The sequence below is a fragment of the Paramisgurnus dabryanus genome, chromosome 11, assembly GCF_030506205.2.
Source record: "Paramisgurnus dabryanus chromosome 11, PD_genome_1.1, whole genome shotgun sequence".
Classification (NCBI taxonomy): domain Eukaryota; kingdom Metazoa; phylum Chordata; class Actinopteri; order Cypriniformes; family Cobitidae; genus Paramisgurnus; species Paramisgurnus dabryanus.
In genome coordinates, this window is record NC_133347.1 from 10,630,598 (window position 1) to 10,652,182 (window position 21,585).

The following is a 21,585-nucleotide window of genomic DNA, read 5'->3' on the forward strand; positions in this document are numbered from 1 at the left end:
TATACTTCTGGCTCCAAAATGCATAGGCCCGAGCATTCAGCGCGTATTCCAACTCAAAACGTGAGCGGAGAGCGGCAACGTGACTCCGACCGGGACTTCCACGTGCGGCCAGGCAGTCCGTAGAAGAAGAGGGAGATAGAGAGCCACTGCTATTGCTTGAGGCCGGAGACATCAGCTGGACACACGGAAACAAAATATGAATAAATAAATAATGATGAAGTAGAGATGTTAAGGTCTGCCTTCTGGTGAAGTGCATCTGACTTACTTCCACATTACACAAGCATTCCTCCAGTTTGGCCACCACTTCAGAAAACTCAGGTCTTTCCTGTTTAGAGTCAAAGTATGTGCAGTATATGTTTAGGTCTTCCAGTCATGCCAAATTACATATTTTTTCATACTGTTAGCATCTTTATGTACAAGCAAATATGTTAACATGCACTTTAAATCAGGCACATTTTTAACAACCTTTCAGTCAAGGACCTGAGGGATCAGCACTGAGAACATCGTAAGGTGGTTGTACAGTAAATCGAAAAGCTAGTTGCACTGGTTTGTTGTACAGAGGTGTGGTAGTCTAGCAACTGGTTGCTTATAAACATGAAAAGAAACACAACTTGACTAAGAGCTCCAGTAAACAGGCATTCTGTGTAATTAAATACATTTTTAACAGTGGTACAGATATTTGGCTCTTGTGGTGAATGTGAAGAAACAGTTGCAGTAATTGTACATTTTATTAAGTTCATCTTGTTGAAGTTTATATCCAAGACGGCTTACGTTGCATTCAAGGTATACAATTTATCAGTATATCAGTGTTCACTGGGATATAAACCCATGAACTTTACGCTGCTTACATAAAACTTTACAAATTAGGCTACATGAAAACTTTGCAAAACCCTTGATCAACCTATTGTATTAACTGTGCCAAGACTTATTTTCTAATTTAAATACGAAGTCTTCTTTCTGAGAACTTTTAAGACTAAACAGGGGTCACTTACCTCTGGACACACATTCCAGCTCCTCATGAGCAGCGCTGAGATGGGTTTAGGGATTGAGTATCCAATCGGAGGCCGTACGTGATGATAGGCCATATCTGCGGCAGCCGCAGCTACAAACGATCAACACATACACCTTATAAATTGATATATTTACCATGTGTAAAATTCAACTACATTGATGGTCATTATTTTGCTTGATCATAGAAGTAAATATGAGGGTGCATTGCCTGGTTTGAGATGTGCGAAGGGAATCTCTCCAGTGAGCAGTTCCCATAGGCACAGGGCATAGCTGAACATGTCTGCTTTCACCGTGTACCGGGTACACTGTGTAAACACTTCTGGAGCCATCCAGCGTAGATTCTGCATGGACGCAGGAGAGTAAAATGACAAACACTGATCGATGTGATATACTAAACACTTGCTAACCCCAGTGGACATGGACACATCCTCTCCGGGGCCTTCTTTACGTACGTAATGACGTACAAGAGAGACAAAACCACAACGTGGGCAGAATTCAAGTCGCTGAATGGATTGTAGGTGGTTGTTAACACGTTACCTTCGCAAGGAGTTCATTAACGCACCAAATTAACAGAGCACACAGGATTGATGGAGATGGAAAACGTACCCCGGGTTGTTTGGTCATGTTGTCCTCATCCATAGATAACAGGAAACGGGACTCTGCAGAAGAGTACAGATATGATGCACTTTAAATTCTATATGTTAACGCAGTTTATAGCACTTACTTAATAGCCATCTTTACATTTACGTTTATGCATGGCAGATGCTTTTATCCAGGCATTTAAGGTATACATTTTATCAGTATGTGTGTTCCCTGGGATTCTACCGCAAAATCTTAAAACTGCGAGCCTAATCCTAATCTGCCCTTATTTTTATATATACACTGCTAACATTACATAAGTCAAAGAAAAGTTATTGTATTATACAGAAACATTAATTAACAATGATCAATGAATTTAAAAGTTAAAGGTCCACTGTGTGGATTTTTGCGGTATCTAGTGGTGAGATTGTGAGAACCAACAGCTCAGTCCACAGTTTCGAAATGCATAGTGAAGCTACGGAAGCCCCCACACACACATTGCCTGAGACAATGTAGTGAAAAAAAACACGCTCTTATAGATGGTTTCATCGGATGCACGTGCGGTGACATGATTATGCATCTGGTCGGAACTTTACTGTTCCGGTTTTAGTTTTTTTAATGGTCTGACTAGTTGCTATACTGAACTCTTGAACAAATACCTCGTCGAAAATAACAAATGTTTTGGTTTTCTAGGTAATCAACATGTTGTTTATGTTGCTTGTGTTGACCACGAAAGCCACTTGTTTATGTTGTTACTGCTGAAACCGTCTATAAGTTTGTCCGTTTAGGGCTACTCTAAAAACATTGCAACGCAAAATGGCAACTTTCATGTAAGGGACCCACGGTGTATGAAGAAAAAACGTCTCATTCTAAGGTAATAAAAACAATATAGTTCTTTATGTAAGGTCTTTATGCACCACTGCTAATTTAGTTATTAGTGTTGGGGGTAACGCATTACAAGTAGCGTGCATTACGTAATAATATTACTTTTCTGAAGTAACGAATAAAGTAATACATTACTATTTGTACACATTAATATTTGAGTCACTTTTTAAAAAAAAGTAATGCGAGTTACTTTTCAGTTTAATTAAGTTGATCTTAAAAACATTATAATAATGTACTGAATTAAACCGAATGTAGTTACTTAGAATTACGCATTTTACGCGTGCGCGCCAGAGCAGGAACAGTTTGAGTCAGAAACGGAGATTGCAGGCTAGAACTTGACATTTTTGCGATGGATATATGCAATTTCTGAATACAACTAATTCATAAAAACACCTACAAGGCCTGAAAGAGATTAAGCCTCAGCCAAGTAAGAAAAAGTAACGCAAAAGTAACGTAAGTATTACTTTCCATGAAAAGTAACTAAGTAACGCAATTAGTTACTTTTTGGGAAGTAACTGAATATTGTAATGCATTACTTTTAAAAGTAACTTTCTCCAACACTGATAGTTATGTATATCACATTGCATTTCTGTCGAGAGATCCCTCTAAAATTACAGATTAAAAATGCTGTTATTGTAATGGTTGTGTTGCCATTTTTTGCTGTGACTGAAGACCTGGATTTGGTGTCATGTTCCTGTAGCTCAATTTGTAGAGAAATGCAAAGATCATGGGTTCAATTCCCAGGGTAAACACATGTAGCTTCAATGCAATGTAAGCCACTTCTGTTAAATGCATAAATGTAAAAGTTTGAAGTTTACGCAAAATATTTAGTGAAGTATTACTTTGGCTTTCTTACCTCCAAAATCAGCAACCACAGCATGTCCATCCTCATAGAGCAGAATATTATGACTGTAAAGACATCACTGAATGAAGGGAGGTTAAAAACAGAGCTGACAATAATATATTTCACCATCTTATTAGGACTGAACCTATACTGATGATTTTAATATAATAGGATGATTTTAACAGATGACTTATTGAACGGATGATGACCTGTTGAGGTCTCTGTGGATGATTGGTTGGGTCAGATTGTGTAGATACTCCATTCCCTTGGCCACATCGATGGCAATGATGAGCTTGGACTGCAGATCGATGATCCTGGATGTTAAGACATCATTAAGCGATAAACTACTCCCCCATTGATCAATGCACACACCCGTCATTCAAACAGATCAATGAAATGATGGTCACCTTAAAACCTTGAATATGAAGCACTGAGAGAAACAAAGGCGTAGTGAGATCAATATAAGTCTTAAAACAGTCACAATGTCACATTGCAGGTGACAAGGAAACTTATGTTATTTTTTTATCATTTATCCTATCATTTATACCTATTCCTGATTTGCAATCTGATTGGTTTATAGAAATGTTGTTCCAGGACTATAATGATGTTGGGAATGGACCATGATACACACACAAAGCGTGAATCATGGGAAGGTCTCACCTCTTCTGCTCATGGAGCAGTGAGAACAGGGATCCTCCGGACACGTATTGCGTTACTATGGCAAACTGGCTTGGGTCGTCCAGACACGCCCCTACAAACTGGATCACACAGGGATGGTTGAGACGACACAGGATGGAGACCTCGCGACAGAACATATCTGTGTCCGACTTTGAGCAGTACGTGTTTGGACGATACCTGTAAAGAAATGTGATGAAACTTTTTACTGATGATGTGGAAAATCTGTAAAACTAAATGGCTAAATCTTCTACCGTTTAATTGCAACTATTTTATTGCGACATCTTCCTTTGTACACTTTTCCAAAGGAGCCTGTGTTTGAAGAAAAACAGTGTTTTAGTTGATAAGGCGTATGGGGTTCAACTAGGACATGTTGGCATAGATCTTATTTTTATTAAATTGACAAACCTGAACCAATAATCTCATTAAACTCTAGCTCAGAGAGTTGGAGGTGGAAATTTGATGGCAGGCTTGCCCGCAGCAAAATCACATCTGCCTTCTCTGAGGAAAAAAAAGATCAACAGGGCATTGTTTGTTTTATATCTTTACATCTTATGAAACTATAACCATCTTTCATTCAGCTTATGTTAACATTTGCTCACTAGTCGTGAGAGATTGATGGTGTTATTTTGTAATGCCTGTGACAGATATAAAACTAAAGGCTTAAACTGAAACAATTAAACTGTGGGAGGATGTTTGCAGACAGTTTCTGACTCATTGACTCTCTGAGGATTTGAGCAATTGTGGGAAGCTGTATTTTAGGACATAAAAGAGTATCATAGCAACAGGGATTCTGTAAATCAACTCTTAAGTGTTGTGTGTGTGTGTGTGTGTGTGTGTGTGTGTGTGTGTGTGTGTGTGTGTGTGTGTGTGTGTGTGTGTGTGTGTGTGTGTGTGTGTGTGTGTGTTACCTTTGGCCATGCTTTTAATTTTTCCCAGAGGAGAGGGAACGGAAACGTAAGATCCATCTGGAACGGACAACAACTCGATAATTCAAAAATTACCTTTTTGAATACTTCAAATTCACAATAGCAACATCATTTTCCTTATGTAGCTCGTTTACAGTAATGCTACTCTGTGCCAGAGCAAATGTAGAGATTGTCTCATACCCCCTCCTGGCTGGGAATATTCATTACAGGGTGAGTCGTCCTGTGGTCTCTTGTAGTGTTTGAGCAGAGTAACAATGGCATCATGTCCTGGAAAAAGCACACACAAGTGGATAAGACAGAAATACAGACAGAAAGAAAAGACAGACAGAAAGACAGAAAACCAAGCTGACAAAAAGACAGGTAGAGAGAGAGAGAAAGAAAGATAAATAAAAATGAAAACAAGAAAGAAAGAGACAGACAAACAGATAGATAGATAAGATAGAAAAAAGTCAGAAAGAAAGAAAGAAAGACAAAGAGGAATATACAGACAGATAAACAGACCAAAAGACAGATAGAGAAAGAAAGAAATAAGCAAGAAAGAAAAAGAGACAAACAGACAGATATGATAGAGAAAAGAAAGAAAGAAAGAAAGGAATATTGAAAGACGAACAGATAAACAGAACAAAAGACAGATAGAGGAAAAACAGTAGGAAAAAGAAAGGAAAAAGAAAGAAAGTCGGAAAGAAAAAAAGACAGGAATACAGACAGATAGACAGACAGAAAAACAGACAAAATTACATAAAAAGAAAAAAAGGAAAGACCAAAAGACAGATTGAAAAAGACAGATAGGTAGGGAAAAAAGGAAAAAGAAAGAAAGACGGAAAGAAAAAAGAAAGACAGGAATACAGACAGACAGACAGACAGACAGAAAAACAGACAAAATTACATAAAAAGAAAAAGGAAAGAAAGACATACAGACAGAAAAACAGACAAAAAGACAGACAAATAAAGAAAGAAAAAAAGAAGGAAAAAATAAAAAGAGACAGACAGACAGACAGATAGATAGACAGATAAAGATAGAGAAAGAAAGAAAGAAAGAAAAAAGAAACACAGAAATAGATTAAAAAAGAAAGAAAGAAAGAAAGAAAGAAAGAAAGAAAGAAAGAAAGAAAGAAAGAAAGGATAAATTGACAGACAGACAAACAAACAAACAAACAGACAGACAGACAGACAAACAAAGACAGATAAAGAAGGAAGGAAAAAAGAAAGAAAGCAGACAGACAGACAGACAGACAGAGAGAAGAAAGAGAGATAAAGAGATTGATAGACAGACAAACAAACAATCAGACATACAGTCAGAAAGAGAAAGACAGACAAACAAAGAAACAAGGAAAAAGAAAGAAAGACGGAAAGAAAAAAAGACAGGAATACAGACAGACAGACAGACAGACAGACAGACAGATAAATTGACAGACAGACAAACAAACAAACAGACAGAAAGACAAACAAAGACAGATAAAGAAGGAAGGAAAAAAGAAAGAAAGAAAGCAGACAGACAGACACACAGACAGACAATAAAGACAAATAAAGAGATTGATAGACAGACAGACAAACAAACAAACAAACAAACAATCAGACATACAGTCAGAAAGAGAAAGACAGACAAAAAAGATAGTAAGAAAGACAGATAAACAGATTGATAGACTGACTGACTGAAAGACAGACAAACAAACAAAGAAACAGACACACAGAAAAAGAAAGAAAAAAGAAAGAAAGAAAGAACACCTCAAATCAGAACACATCAAACCTTTCTCATAGGCCCACATTAAGCACGTCTGTTCATCCTTTTCCCCACTGGAACGGCTTGGATCACAAGCCACTAGGTTCATATCTGCTCCATTGTCCAGAAGAAACTGGACCAGTCGGATGTGTCCGTGGAAACACGCACTATGTAGACCTTACATTTCAAAGGTCATAAGGTCAACCAGACTCAATACTGTACTGTACGCATCAACCTGTGTTAAACTAAATATTGAATCTTCAAGTTATAAATTGATGATTTTACAGCAGGTAGTAGTGTGCAGAAAATGAGATGAATGCTGTCATGTTACTCTACCTGTGTGTCCATCTCGACCCTGATGGTTGATGCTTAAGGCATTCTGACTGAGGAGATACTTGACCATTTCTAGGTTCCTACCATAGGTGCAGGCACTAGAAAAGACATTTGGGCATTCAAGTCAATCCAGATATAGGACCATATGGTATTATAGAGGTGTAATATAAGATCTTTAAAAAAAATGCCCGCTGAAGCACAACAACTTTCTGAGGTGATCTGTTGAAAGCTCACCTATGAAAAGCTGTCTCACTGAAGATGTTCTCCTTAGACAGACTGTCTGTGCCGGACAACTGAATAATCTCTTTAACCACTTCAAACTTTCCATTGTAGCAGGCTCTGATGAGAAAAATACAGGAAGACTTTTAGGGAAAAGTATCTAAAAATTAAAAGGACATTCCACTTTTTGAAAATATGCTCATTTTCCAGCTCCCCTAGAGTTAAACATTTGATATATATATATATATATATATATATATATATATATATATATATATATATATATATATATATATATATATATTACGGCTGTCAAAATAAAACGCGTTAATAACGCGTTAACGCAAATTCATTTTAACGGCACTAATTTTATTAACGCGCGATTAACGCATCACGCAATTTCTGTTTGACCCACAGCTGGATGAACTGAGACGCAGCAAGTGACCCGCGCTGTCTAGATGAGACGGAGCTTTTCATAAAAATAAGAACATTAAGCTCTCGTCTAGCAAATCCAATGCTCTAAATGGTCATTAAACATCTAAAATGATCTTTATCTGTACGTTTTCTGTAAGGTGTAGGCTACCGTCCCAAATCCATATAAAGCAAAGATGCGTCTTCTTTCACTTTTTAGTTTCGTTTTTAAAGCATTCAGAAATGATAGAAAATAGACTGCAGGATTTTATGGATGTTAAAATAATTATTAAGAGAGATAAAGTTCGACAAAATGATGCAGCAGCAAACAGAAATGGAGAAAGAACAAGGTCTTCTAAAGGGAAAATCATATATAAAACTATGTCTGATGGTTCTGTTGAAAATGTAAACAGGCTGTTGTAGACATACATTTGCATAAAGCATATATATTATCCAGATTCATGCTGATTAGAGCATTAAAAACTTGAAAAGTGTTACATTTAGGTAAATTTAGAACAGATAAAAATGTGCGATTAATTTGCGATTAATCATGAGTTTACTCATGGATAATAATACATATTTGTATAATAATAATGATAATAATGATTTATAAACATTTAATAATAATTATTATAATATGTATATTATGCAATAATAGCAAAACATTTTATTTTTACCTTTTTGGAATCCATTCAGCTGATCACCGGGTCTGGCGGTACCACTTTTACCATAGCTTAGCATAATCCATTGAATCCGATTAGACCATTGGCATTCCGCTACACAAAAACCAAAGAGTTTCGATATTTTTCCTATTTAAAACTTTACTCTTCTGTAGTTACATTGTAATGCAATGATATTACGCACTGCCTGAAAATAGTTAAAAGTAAAGTAGTTATAATAAAATATTTTCGGTCAGTGCGTAATATCATTGCGCCTCCTGCAGCAATGTTACGGCAGCAAAGTCCTTGATTATTACGCCAGAATGAGAGTATAGTTCCTAGCCATATCTGCGTAGAAAATCCCAACTTTTAATTTTCCGTCGGCCTTAGTACATGATGTAACTACAGAAGAGTCAAGTTTTAAAAAGGAAAAATATCCAAACCCTTTGGTTATTTTTGAGTGCAATGCTAATGGTCTAATCAGATTCAATGGATTATGCTAAGCTATGCTAAAAGTGGTAGCGCCAGAACCGGAGTTCAGCTGAATGGATTCCAAAATGGTCAAAGTCAAATGTTAAACTATAGAAGAGCTGGAAAATTGGCATATTTTCAAAAAAGTGGAGTGACCCTTTACCATTTTGATTTAACCCTATTTTTATGTCAACCCTATTGTCGTTCGTTAATGGAACCTCAAAAACATATTTAACAGATGTTCATATAGCATACAATGAAAATGAATGGGGACCATGAACACCATTATTCATTGTGTTGAAGACCAGTGACTTGTTATATAGCTTTCGATCAATATGAACGTGAAAAATGATGACTGAATTCAAAAAAGTTAACTTATTTCTTTAATTTGTATGGTTTGTTGAGTTCAACTGCCACCTTGTGTTGTGTAGGAATCACTTCGTAGGTAAACTCACAGGTGGAGGGGTGTATCACCGTAGATGTTGACACAGTGCGGCTGTACACCAAAATTGCCCTGCAGCAGGAAACGGACGACCTCTTCGTGTCCAAATCGAGCGCAGAAATGAAGGGGAACGTGGTCCTCATTGTCTTGAGCATTGACTATAGGAATCAAGGATTTATTTAACATAATTGTCATAACTGTTTATGAATGCGTTTTAAAATAAAATCATCAGACCATAATATAGTAGCTACATGTGAGCAATAAAATCTATTTATAAGATTAGGAGCATCAAAGTTTCAAACATGCTCAGTCAATACTAAAAATATCAAGGTTATTTTTCACAGAACACTCTTTACATTATGTAGGATGTTTTTATGTAGCTGGGTTTTCACAGACTGGGTCACATATAGTAAAATATATATAAAACTGTGTAGACATTTGATTCACTGGCAAGCACTCACCATCAGTTTTGCTCCCGTCGTCCATCAGCAGTTTCACAATTGCTAAAAAGCCCTTAGCTGCAGCCAAGTGAAGCGGCCGATCGCCCACCTCTCCACACACATTCCCATCAGCCCCAAACTTCATCAGCAGCTTGCACACCTGTGCCACAGTTAAAGCACATTATGATTAAACCAACACATAGATCAGAGATATTTATTATACAAACACTGACCTGCTCATGACCGAAGTAAGCTGCAATATGTAGGGGGGTAAAGAACACTGCGTCTTGGACGTTGACGTAGGCCCCGTGTTGCAAGAGAATGTCAACAGCCTTGGGAAAAAGCAGACAAAATCCAAATTAAGTAAAACATACAATTACCATAAGTCTTGTTAAAGCACTCAGGATTTCTGTTTTTGCCGTTTACTTTCAGATTCACCATCATCACCCACCTCAAGATGAGCAGCCACAGTTGCTATATGCAAGGCAGTGAGGGCTCCATACCCCACCTGCTGGATATCTGCACCACCATGCAAAAGCGCAGTGACCACTTCAGCATTATCCTACATGACAGAAAAACACAACAGAAATGTAGATATTTCTAAAGTTCACAGACAGATGGCAGATTTCCTTAATATTAAAGTTTTGTTATGTGTCTCAGACAACAGCATTTTTTCAAATGTCACTATTGTCTTTTTAGCATGGTTAACATTCCCACCACAAAACATTTGGGATTTTTCCTTTAAATAAACCATCCCAAATGAAGCTTTTACTGGCCTTGTATGCAGCCAGATGCAATGCGGTGAATCCATTTCTGGTGAGCCTGGATGGACGCAGGCCTTTCAACATAAGGGTCCTAATGTGAGCTTTATTCCCTGGTACCAGAAACACAAATGTTATAAGAGTACAATGACAGTTAAATATAATGCATCAAGTGGGGTGTGAATGGCAGCTTAACAGACACATACTATATCTAAAAAATATATTACAAAAAGTGGCACAGTGTTTAAAGCTACAGTTTTAAGAGCGGCAACGAACAGAAACCACCAACATTGATCAACACACATTTGTATAGTACTTTTATTAATATGCATTTTACTAAGACCCAGAAATGAACATTATGGCTACAAACTCCCAAATATTTGGGAAAAAAGCCAGAATTGCACTATTTGCACTGACTGAGGTCTACATAAATCACAGCAGAACGTTTAAAGATTTTAACATGTTTTGTCTTTACCTCCACACATACAGCAGAGATGCAGTAGGGACAGACCACCTTCTGTGCGGTAATTCAGATTCACTTTACTAAACGCCTCCTCTGAGCTGTAGCATTTAAAAACACAAAGATATTTTGATGCTTAGATTATTGAATCAACCTCACATCACATTCACTCTATATGATCAAATCAATGCGTCCCAGTCGGTTTATATTATGCCCTAAGTGTACATTTTTGTCATGGAAAAGCATATGCATTTCAGTACAGCATATTGGGACATACTAACGCGTAATGGAAATGAGTGTTAATGCGTAGATACACATTGTGATTATTTACAATTAAACATAATGAAGTACTTGCACATGAAACTTGCATTTAAACCTCTTCCAATCATTATTTCTGATGTTATAGTAATGTTTACTATGGGGCAGTTTCCTGAACAGGGTTTATCCTAGTCTAAGACTAAAATGCATGTTTGAGCTGCCTAAATTTGAAAACACCTTGTTCTAATCTTAACATAATTCAGTGCCAATGTTTTGTCTTAAGATGCAAACTAGTATTGTTTTTTGTAATGTTTGTTTGTAAAAACTACTTAAATGTCTTTAAATAACTAGGGCTTGGCCTGGATTAATCTAAACCCTGTCTGGGAAATCGCGCCTATTTCATATAATTTATTAATTCAGTGAAACATCTCTTATAGTGCTGCAGGGATGTATTTTTGTAGGCCACCCATATGGCAAAAAATAAATTTCTCTGGCCAAAAATATATTTTAATAGTAATACATTTTGTAGAATGTAATGCTCAATTGAATATATTTTTGAATTTGGAAATATATTTAGTTTTAACTTTCTTATATCAACATATATTTTAAACTAAGGGCAAGCAAATACATTTCTAATTTTACATCCAAAATGGCAAAATGTATTTTGCCTAAATATAAGTTAAATATATGCTTAATACAAAGTCATTTTATAAAGTATATTTTTGAAGTTGGAAATATATTTAATTTGAACATTTTAAAAAACTCTTTAAAACAGGTTCGTGACATATACAAAGCTTTACTTCCAATGCAACATGAATATATTTCCTTGGATTGAAATATATGGAGGACTTTAAAATGTATTTACTTTTAAAATATATTTCACAATATACAAAAAAGGCCAAAAAATATATAGGTGAAAATTTTATTTTTGTAAACATATTCCAAAATATATTTCAGCAAATATATGTTTTGGCCATTTTTGTATATTTTTAAAAATATATTTTAAAATAAAAATTTTGGCGTATGGGCTACCCAGAAGTTAGCGGGACATTTTTCCCATAGACTTTTAGATGATTGCAAAAAATAAGCTCTGTTTAACAAAAGTTAAAGTCACTTAGGACTACATGTTTTGTCCAATAAGATAACCTTCACAAATGAATAAAATTTTTATGAATTTTAAAGTGTAATGCATTTACTAGAAATATAAAAAGCTGAATATTGACTTAAAATTCATAAAGTTTGTGTCTATCTAGACTAACTTGTTGGGAAAATCGTGTAAGTGTCACAAACTTTTGTTAAACATACAGCTTATTTTTGCAATAATCCAAAACTCTATGTGATAAATGAATGTGCTTTTTTGCGAGGGAACCATCGTCCCGCTAACTTCCAGGTTAACATACAAAATACATAATCCCTGCAGCACTCTGGCTGCGTCGTCCGAAAGCTTAGGCAGCTTACTTGCTGCCTCGAGGCAAAGACTTCGGCAGCTCTGGGAAACACATTCGGACAGACTTCATAGGCAGTGTATCGCATATTTAAAAACTGCGATGCTAATCTCTCGCTAGAAATGCAATCAAAAGGTGTAAAAAGTGAAAATAAAACTTTATTTACACTAAATTTATGATCCAGCCACTTTCTTGGCTGCCATTTTATTTTTTCAAACTCGACCAATCACAATTCCCACGCACAAAATTGTAGGACAAGATGGTGAAGTTATCTCTGTAGACAGAAAAGTCTTGTTCAACTTCATGCGCCGCTAGAACTGACAGACGGATAACGTCAAAGTGTCGCGACACGAAATTACACTTTGTATGATTTCTTGAATCGTTCTCGCGATACTCTGACGTCATCCGGTTGTCGGTTCTTGCAGCGCCGCATGAAGTCAAACAAGCTTAAAGTAAACCAAAGATTGAATTCGAATGTGCCTCGATGCCGTCCTGCCTTGGAATTCTGTCTCCAAAGGCAGCATTTTAGAGCTTTTGGACGCTGCCTTTATTCATAGCAGTGTCACTAAACTCCTCTCTTTCACAATGCATTGTGGGTAATATCAGTCATTAGAGTGTGCAGAACATGTGGGTATTTTGGCTAGATGGGATGCAGCTACGGCCTAAATCCCCTGAAATATAGGGTTAGAATAAATACAGCGCTCATCCAGCAAGATTTTGGCTATTGCTGCATCTCTTATAGCAACAACTGAGTACTTTCAGGATACTATGATTTGGACGTCATAGTAATTCTAATTTTGCATATGACAGACAGTGAGCAAATTGGGATACAGGGACAGTTTTTATCATGGGTGTCTGAGCCTTTATCCTCAGACTAAATTATTTTAGTGCATTATAAAGGAAGGAGCCCAAGTTGAACGTTTCAAACCGTCTCACCTGAAAGCGTACTTGAGATCTTTAAACTCCTCCTCTTTCAGCCTCAAATCCTCCTCCAGTCGCTCAATTATAACAGCGTATGACTCACTTACCTTCTTTTTCCATTCATCTACAGTACATCAAATAAACATTCATTCATGAGTCATGACCACAACACTAAACATCTAACACACACTGTGAAACCAAATATGACATGCAGTTCTGAACAAGCATCATCCACTATCATTAAAAATTTCAGCAAGGATTGAAAAAGACTAAAATAACTTTTTACATTTAATTACCTATCAACATAGACATGAATATTATTAACAGAAGAAATCAAAAAAGCTAATGTTTACCTGTACATGTCTGAGTGGGTCTTGATTTATAATTCCCCATCGAACGGGTTGACCTGAAGTTTTGTATTCGGTTAGTTTGAGGGAAAGCGTCATGCAGCTGTAACACAACTCTGCGACACAATCGGGAAGATATAAAGGATCAAGACTCTCTTCTAAAAATACATCTGCCTGTGTTTGGAATGTGTGACAACAATGAAAGCTGACCTATCTGTACCCACTATAGAGTAAAGAAGCGTCTGGTTTCTCTATTCAGACAACAGGCAGACGAAAGTCATCCATGTTTGCTTTTTTTGCCTGACTGTGACCTTGGAACTGACAAAAATAGAGGATAGTGTTTGGCAAAGGAAATACATTCCATATGCCTACATTTACATTATGACAAAATAAAGTCTCACTCATATTTAAAATGTTATTATTTATTACATTTACATAGATTAGATATACAGTTTATGAAAGACTATTGTGAATTGAATTGACATTTCATTGGATAAAAATTAAAAAGAATGGAACTCTATTGGGTGATTCTCGCGAAATTAGACTTATGAGGTGTCATGAAACATTTGATAAAAAAGTAAATGCTATCGAAATAAGAAGCATACAGTTACAAACATATCTTCATGTACTATTTTGCACATGATTTCAAATGACATCATACAAACCAATTTTGTTGTTTTTTCCATTTAAGGTGAAAATTTTCATTACCGCAACGTGTCCATGACTGGATTTGGGTTCTTTGACATGAAAATATTTATAATTACAACATATAAAAAATAAAAAGCTTTATTATACTATAAACATTTACAGTAAAGAAACATGTGGTATCTGGTGATCACTGGTAAATGTAGAGACAATAATAAGAAAATATAAATGTGTTGAAGACTAATTTTCTCATCCTCCGCAAGGAACTAACTTTTTTTTTTTTATTGTTGGAAGGGACATAATTGACTGTGACACTCAAGATGGCTACCAGGTAAGCAGTTCTTATTTTTACTCTCCAGATAAAAGTTGAAATTTTGTTTGTCATAGTACCTAGACAACTTTTTAGTTCTCATTACCGAAACACGAGTTTGTAAATGCATATATTTAATGTTATATCATGTTGCGGTAATAATCATTTTTGATCATGATAATCTAAAAAAAAAATTTAATAATTCTATAGGAAATATTTTTTAAATCCTCTAAAAATAATGGTTATAGTAAGTTCAGACCTTAATCTTCTATGTGCAAAAAAGGGCTTTTTAAAAATTCTGATGCTGGACACCTTCTAAATCTGGATTTCATGAGAATCGCCCTATTGTCTTTGTGCAAGCACAACAAAATTGCAAAACTGCAAATTTGTCAGCATCCATTGATGCATTATCGTAAAGTCAATAAATTTACATCATGACTCCCTGAGAATGTCTTCATAAAGCACTTTTCTAAATTTCAGCATCTCCTCCAAGTTCTTGTTTTGCAAAGATTCCTGCAGAGAAGTGAGTATGGTACTATTGGGTAAAGTAAATTTGGAACCACCATCAAGGGCATTCACCATCTCCAGCGACATCATGAGAGAATCCTTCAGATCTGAACACACTGGGTAAATACAGGCGTTCCACAAACTACATGCAGATCTGTCTCCGGAGAACCTGACATTCTCTGGAGACCACCCCCAGAGTCCAACACAGTCCTCCAGACTGACCTTAAACAAGCTCAGTGCCTTCATATCAGCAGGGCTGGCCACATTTTTCTTCAGATCATCTTCAACACCAAAAACCAGAGTCACAAAGCCCATTTTCCCATTCAAGTTGACAGAGAGAGAATGCAGGAATGTGTCACTCGGCACAGAGAGACCCGAGCTGATCCAGCAGCTGCTGATGATACATCTGGTACCAACTTTAACCTCATCATCAAGCCTGGAGTATTCCACAACACTTCCTGGAGATACCGTCACACTTGGATGTAGAACGCTGTGCATTACACAATGTCTAGTTTTCTCCAACGACTCTGATGTGGAGCAGTTACTAAAGGCAGAAGAGAGAAGGCCGAGTTCCGTTCGGAGACACGGATCAGAAGTGAAGTGGAACAAATATTCCTCAGTGGTGCCGAGGTGATAAAACTTGGAGTTGTTTAGCAGAATAACATTAAGCTCTGTGCCTTTGAGACAATGAAAAATCTTTTTGCGGACCTCAACGAGGCTGTTTTCCTTCTTTGTGACATTAGCTATGTTTTCGGTATAATCCACGGTAGCTAATCGTCCAAGGGCTTGAAGGAAATCCCCATAGGCATCGATTTCACACATCAGAGGGACGATTTCACTTAACAAGGTCAGCAGGGTCTTTGCAGTCCCATAATCAACATAGTAGGTGCTGTCGGTGTAAACTAACTCCTGTCCATCTCTCTTGCAGACGGCTTTAAATTTGTGCATCTTCTCGATGCTTGGCTTGTGCAGAAATTGAGAGCAAGTTCTGTATTCCATGTCACAGATTTTGGGTTCTTCTGTTGGTTCTAGAACAAAAACTCCATGTGTGGTTCCGATGGACAGAGGTGAGGGATGTGCTAAGGCTGTAAAACCCGACTTATCGAACACGATGTCCTCTTGATCAGGAACGCTGTAGAGCTCAATGTCATCCGCACAGGTTACCAGTACCCCCGGCTTCATGTGTGAAGGGAAATCCACATAAATAGCAAGTTTGAGCTCTAGCATTTGATATAAAGGGTTGCCCAAGGGCAGGGCAGTGAATATTTTACCCAGGGCGCTGGCATTGGGCAAACGCTGACTGAATCCTCCTGCATATATGACATTGAAATGACAGATAACTATTTTGCATCTGAAATACTTGCTTTGCATTCATTACAACTCATTTTTTTGTATTCATCCGTTTTATCACACAAAAACAACTTATCCAAAGTGACTTACAGTGCATTACAAGGTACACATTTTTTATCAGTGTGTTTCCTGGGTGGAACCCATGACCTTTTGTGCAGCTAATGCAATACTCTGAGCCACTAAGTTATACAAGACTACAAAAAATCTTATTCTGTACAGATAAATAGTAACTATATTAACATATACAGTACCTGCATGTATGAGAATAACTTTAAATCCTGACAGAGTCTTGCCATATTTATCATTAAGGCGCTGAAGTGAATATAACGTGGATCCTCCGTTACCTGTGTGAACAGATGAGTTATATATATTCGCTGAACAAGTGATTGAACAAGGGTTTTATATTCATGCATTTGTCAAATGCTTTTATCCAAAGGGACTTACAGTGCATTACAAATAATACATTTTATCAGCAGGTGAGATCAAACGCACGACCTTTGGCTGTTAACACAATTTTCTACCAGCTGAGGAACAAGTACACAAATCTTACCTATCTTGCATCCTTGAGGATCTGCAAACACATGGTAATTGATGGCTAGGGGAAGTTCTTTCCTCTCCAGCTTCTCAGCAATCTGAGTTTCATATGCAGATTTCTGGTCATCATCTACTGCAGTAATGACCACAAGATCCCAGAATTCACCAGACTGAACTGCTTTACCTGTGGAGAAAAACTCTGAGATATTATTATACAACAGTATCTTTATAACACAAGATATATTTTAGAAAATACTATCAATTTTGCACTTATTTAATGTATCACAAAATTGCTGTAGTGATTCAATGTTTTGTTCTTTCCATGTGCCATTGTTTTTGAACCTGTGTAAGGTCAACTTGCCAAAGTATTATTTTCCATAATACTCTACTAAACGTGGTAATTATTTCAGTAAAGTCACAGCATGCACCTACATGAAGATTCAATGGGAAATGTACCTCTGATTTTATTGAATTTGTCGAGTTTTTCCTTTGTGGACTTCTGCAGATGGACATTTCCGCGGTCTGCCATGGTGAGCAAGTCCAACCAGTCAAACCTCTAGCGATCTAAATCATTAAAGCCAACACCTATTTTGACGTGGTTATATTTTTAACTATTAAATGATATAATGACATAAAAAAGTTTGCTCATATCACTTAATTAAAATATTTTGAAAAGTCATTCAAATCGTTAGTCAGATATAAAACATCTCAGCTAACTTTATGTACATGTGAAGTTCCGGGTTAGGTCATGTGACCAACAGACTTCATAGGATCTTTTTTGTCGTGTTCTGCGCAGACTTAGCAGCATATTTCATGCATTAAAAGACCGCGAGAGCGATTCAAAAGCACGGTTTTTAATCACTCTCGCGGTACTTTGATGTCATATGGCGATTGATCTGCGCAGTAACGCATGGAACACGCATTTTCTGTCTTAAACCAAAATTACTATATTAACTGCATTCATCGAAAACTATTATTCAACCTCCCGTATTTAAATAAATGTGCATTTTATAAAACTGTAAGAAAATTCTCAGAGAAGCTTCTTGTATTTAGAAAAGTGTTGTCATAGCAACTTTTATATTGCACTTTTACAGGAGGCAACGAGAGCCAGGCACGCGTGGTAAGAACTTCTTTTAAAGCAGTTTGTAGGGTTTTTCAAATATTATTTTGTGAAACAAAAATTGAAAGAATATTTACTATAATGGCAACAAATGATGTGAAACAATTTTTTTTTTACAAAGTGTTTTTACAAAGTGTGATGGATTCCCTAAAAGCTTACTGGACCTATTTAGTGCGCTGTTCTCAGTCTCTGATTCTGGATCATGGCTACTGGAAATCAAAGGATGAGAAAGTCATGTATCTTCATGATGTTGTGATGGTCAAACTTAGCCGCTTGCTTTTGAAGAATCTGGATCAGATCGGATGTTGCAGATCACTGAGAATTTGCATCTTGGCTGACAACTTCCTGACCAGGATTGAAGCTGTGATGGCATGCACACACCTGGTTAAATTAGATCTTAAAGGAAATCAGGTATTTAATTTCCATTCATTACCTTTTAACTTGCATTAAGGTAAAAACACACTTATAAGCATATTTCTGTTTAGATTATTCATCTCCCTGATGCTTCATGTTGGAGTCAACTGAAAGATTTGCAACTTCTGTATCTTCACGACAACAACATGGCAACCTGGGATGATATTAATGGCTTGTCTGGCTGTTTAAACCTGACAGCATTAACTCTCTTTGATACGCCGCTCAGTTTAAAGAAGAACTACAGGCACTGCGTGGTAAACAACATATGGTCACTGAAGGCCCTGGACAACTATGTTATCTCTGATGAAGAAATTATTCAAAACTGGTCCCTTTCCTTTCAATTTAAAGCAATGAAACAACACTTTCTTGTCAATCTGTATTCATCAAAGCCGGTTGGTGCTCATTATTTTCTTTGGTGTGTATGGTTATTTTGTGTTTATGTGCAAACTTTAGTATAATTTAATGTTTTCTCCAAAACCAGGATTCATTTGAGACAGAGTTAAAAGCTGCGTATAAATTAATTGCAGAGATCAACAGGATTCAGGCCTTTTGTTGCCCTACACTTATTATACAGCGCTGGATTCGAGGCTATTTAATTAGAAAGCACCTTGGGTAAATATGTTGCAATAATTTTTATATTTTTACATTTACTTTGCACAATTGTTCTCCATTTGTTTACTAATTATAATACATGAATATTACATATTTGTTAAATGTCTAGAATCAGTCTTTGTGGTAGAAAGAAGCGGACATGGCCAGAGAAGTCATTCATTTCCACTCCACCTGTGAATGCAGAAAAAGAGCAGGTATTGCCACAATCTCAGGAAATCATGGAAGAGGACAATAATAATCATTGTGTGTTGGTATGTATTAAAACGATAAAATGAGCTAGTACATATATAGAGACTATTTGAGATAGTTACACTTAAAGGGATATTTCTCCCAAAAATGTATATATTTTGAACATGCATTGTCTTTTTTTGTTCTTCCGAACCCAAATGCAGATTCAACTGCAGGAGTAATTTTTTTCAGGACACTTTAAAATAAAAATCAATAGTTATTTATTTAACACTTTTGGGTTTGAAGCTCAAAGGGTTTTCGGGTTACTATGGGAGTGCATGGTGATTGGGGTGATCACCATTCACTCCCATACTAAACAAAAAACTTCCAAATGTTTTCCAAAAGCAATTTTTAATAAAACTCTGCGTTTGGGCTATGAAGAACAACAAAATGGGGTTCAAACCACATGAGGTCTGCTAAATAATGATATTTTTAATCTTTTATAATTGCTTGACAATTTATATACAAGAATTCAGGCTAGACCTTTAATCTGACTAAAGATTTGAGTTGGTGACACAGTTTTGGTTTTACAAGTTTTTAAAAACATTTCTTTAATGCACTGCATTTTTTTATTGGTTTTGATGTAATGTTTATCACATTAGGAGAAGACAGATGTACATATTAAAAGACTTAATGTGGACTTAAATAAACTGATGCAAGCTGGTTACCCGGAGGTAATATTAAAGTATTAAAAAATTATACATTTGGTATTTAAATTAAACTACAACTCATGCATTAGTCACTTTTATGCAGGTTTCATTTGAGGCTACAAATGCTAAACCATCTGACAGCCAAAAGGACACAAATTCACCATACATCACCTCTCAAAACCGTACAAGCCTGAAATCAGAACTAAACACATCTAACCAAGGTACAATAAATATTGCTTTAAGTTAACTAATGATAAATTATGAAAGACTTATTTGATTTACTCTAATTTAGATGCCAAAGTGACTGGTAATGAAGACATTAAGGAAGCAGCATTTTGTGTTTTGGGAATGAAGGTCCACCAGACTGTGCCAACGAGTAACACATTAACATCCCGTAATGCCATGGCACAGGAGATCCGTGACACCATCAGACATCTTCACACCCAGAGGCCTGGTCCACAGCCTCACTCACCTGCAATTACTTCAGTGAAACATCTGATTGGTCACTGCCATGGCACCATCAGCTTTACCCCTTTCAGAGTCATTGATAAAGCCCGCATAGCGCGTGAGAGGGCCGAGATGCAGAGGCACCTGGCGGAGAATGTAACCGAGCAGCAATTTGACCGTGAGGTTGCCAAGGGCCGGCGAGATGATTTCATGGAGGCTCGCAGGACAGAGGCATGCCTTCGCCAGAAGAGTGACCAAGTGGACATGGACAAAACTCTCAGTCTACAGAGAGCAAAGAGAGACGAGGACATCCAACAGGCACGCCACAAACACGCACAGTTCATGGAAGACAAGAGGCGGAAGGTACGAGAGCAGGAGATGGTTTACAGCTTCAGCAGACAACATAACTCACTAGCCAGGGTCGTTTTTAGATACAACACACAGAAACATGGACACCAACAAGAAAAGCATGATCATGCAGCATGAATGGGTCATGTTAAACAACATAAAATTTGAATTTAATGTTTACTAGTTGTCGAATAAAGTATGCTTGTGGTACCTCTGATAGTGGAAAGACGTGTGATATCTGCAAACATTGTGTTATGTACACTGGCATCTTTTCTTCTTACATCCAGGGTAATCACGGATCCTTGAAAGATTGTGAATCTGGGAAAAAAATGTAAGGCCCTGGAAAGTTTTTGAAAATATACATATATAGATACAGGTCTTTGAAAGAGCTTGAATCTATTTTATGCAAGAAGTTTTCTGGGGGAAAAAATCCATATTATTCCCTGTGTAGTGTGGGATAATATCATAAATATTCTAGACTTTTTAATCACACGTGCTAAACTGTTTTCGCTTTTAATGCTTATATCTTATGTATGCTAATGTTGATTCATACCAAAATGTTTTTTTGTAAAGTTGTGTTTGACAAATGAAAACGTCTCGGGTTATGTAT

At 36.7% G+C, this 21,585-nt stretch overlaps 3 protein-coding genes across 6 annotated transcripts in view; 1 reads left to right on the plus strand and 2 right to left on the minus strand.

The window, feature by feature from the left end:
• Positions 1 to 21,585, minus strand: part of tnni3k (TNNI3 interacting kinase) — a 97,300-nt gene that overhangs the window by 4,189 nt on the left and 71,526 nt on the right. The window contains exons 1-25 of one of the 4 annotated variants that reach the window (XM_065246694.2): positions 16,874 to 16,931; positions 14,035 to 14,128; positions 13,817 to 13,926; positions 13,479 to 13,587; positions 10,855 to 10,940; positions 10,395 to 10,492; positions 10,070 to 10,180; positions 9,852 to 9,950; positions 9,640 to 9,778; positions 9,192 to 9,336; positions 7,211 to 7,315; positions 6,980 to 7,074; positions 6,671 to 6,820; positions 5,104 to 5,190; positions 4,906 to 4,962; positions 4,403 to 4,495; positions 4,249 to 4,306; positions 3,980 to 4,174; positions 3,529 to 3,633; positions 3,332 to 3,384; positions 1,618 to 1,670; positions 1,220 to 1,352; positions 993 to 1,102; positions 266 to 325; positions 6 to 175 (exon numbers count right to left, since the gene is read on the minus strand). In XM_065246694.2, the coding sequence (XP_065102766.1) occupies positions 6 to 175; positions 266 to 325; positions 993 to 1,102; positions 1,220 to 1,352; positions 1,618 to 1,670; positions 3,332 to 3,384; positions 3,529 to 3,633; positions 3,980 to 4,174; positions 4,249 to 4,306; positions 4,403 to 4,495; positions 4,906 to 4,962; positions 5,104 to 5,190; positions 6,671 to 6,820; positions 6,980 to 7,074; positions 7,211 to 7,315; positions 9,192 to 9,336; positions 9,640 to 9,778; positions 9,852 to 9,950; positions 10,070 to 10,180; positions 10,395 to 10,492; positions 10,855 to 10,940; positions 13,479 to 13,587; positions 13,817 to 13,856 (2,351 nt within the window). In that variant the 5' untranslated portion in view covers positions 13,857 to 13,926; positions 14,035 to 14,128; positions 16,874 to 16,931. Of the gene's footprint in view, positions 1 to 5; positions 176 to 265; positions 326 to 992; positions 1,103 to 1,219; positions 1,353 to 1,617; positions 1,671 to 3,331; positions 3,385 to 3,528; positions 3,634 to 3,979; positions 4,175 to 4,248; positions 4,307 to 4,402; positions 4,496 to 4,905; positions 4,963 to 5,103; positions 5,191 to 6,670; positions 6,821 to 6,979; positions 7,075 to 7,210; positions 7,316 to 9,191; positions 9,337 to 9,639; positions 9,779 to 9,851; positions 9,951 to 10,069; positions 10,181 to 10,394; positions 10,493 to 10,854; positions 10,941 to 13,478; positions 13,588 to 13,816; positions 13,927 to 14,020; positions 14,129 to 16,873; positions 16,967 to 21,585 lie in introns of those variants that run through there. The other 3 variants (XM_065246692.2, XM_073816211.1, XM_065246695.2) reach the window with 3 other exon arrangements.
• fpgt (fucose-1-phosphate guanylyltransferase) lies at positions 14,960 to 17,890 on the minus strand. The gene is made up of 4 exons (XM_065246700.1): positions 17,613 to 17,890; positions 17,173 to 17,340; positions 16,874 to 16,966; positions 14,960 to 16,582 (listed from the first exon to the last, which is right to left on the minus strand). Exons 1-4 carry the CDS (start codon positions 17,683 to 17,685, stop codon positions 15,198 to 15,200), a joined length of 1,719 nt encoding a protein of 572 aa, XP_065102772.1. The 5' UTR covers positions 17,686 to 17,890; the 3' UTR covers positions 14,960 to 15,197.
• On the plus strand, positions 18,415 to 21,149 carry lrriq3 (leucine-rich repeats and IQ motif containing 3). Its single transcript, XM_065248006.2, has 6 exons — positions 18,415 to 18,687; positions 18,762 to 19,082; positions 19,172 to 19,302; positions 19,412 to 19,553; positions 20,284 to 20,401; positions 20,473 to 21,149. Exons 1-6 carry the CDS (start codon positions 18,415 to 18,417, stop codon positions 21,111 to 21,113), a joined length of 1,626 nt encoding a protein of 541 aa, XP_065104078.1. The 3' UTR covers positions 21,114 to 21,149.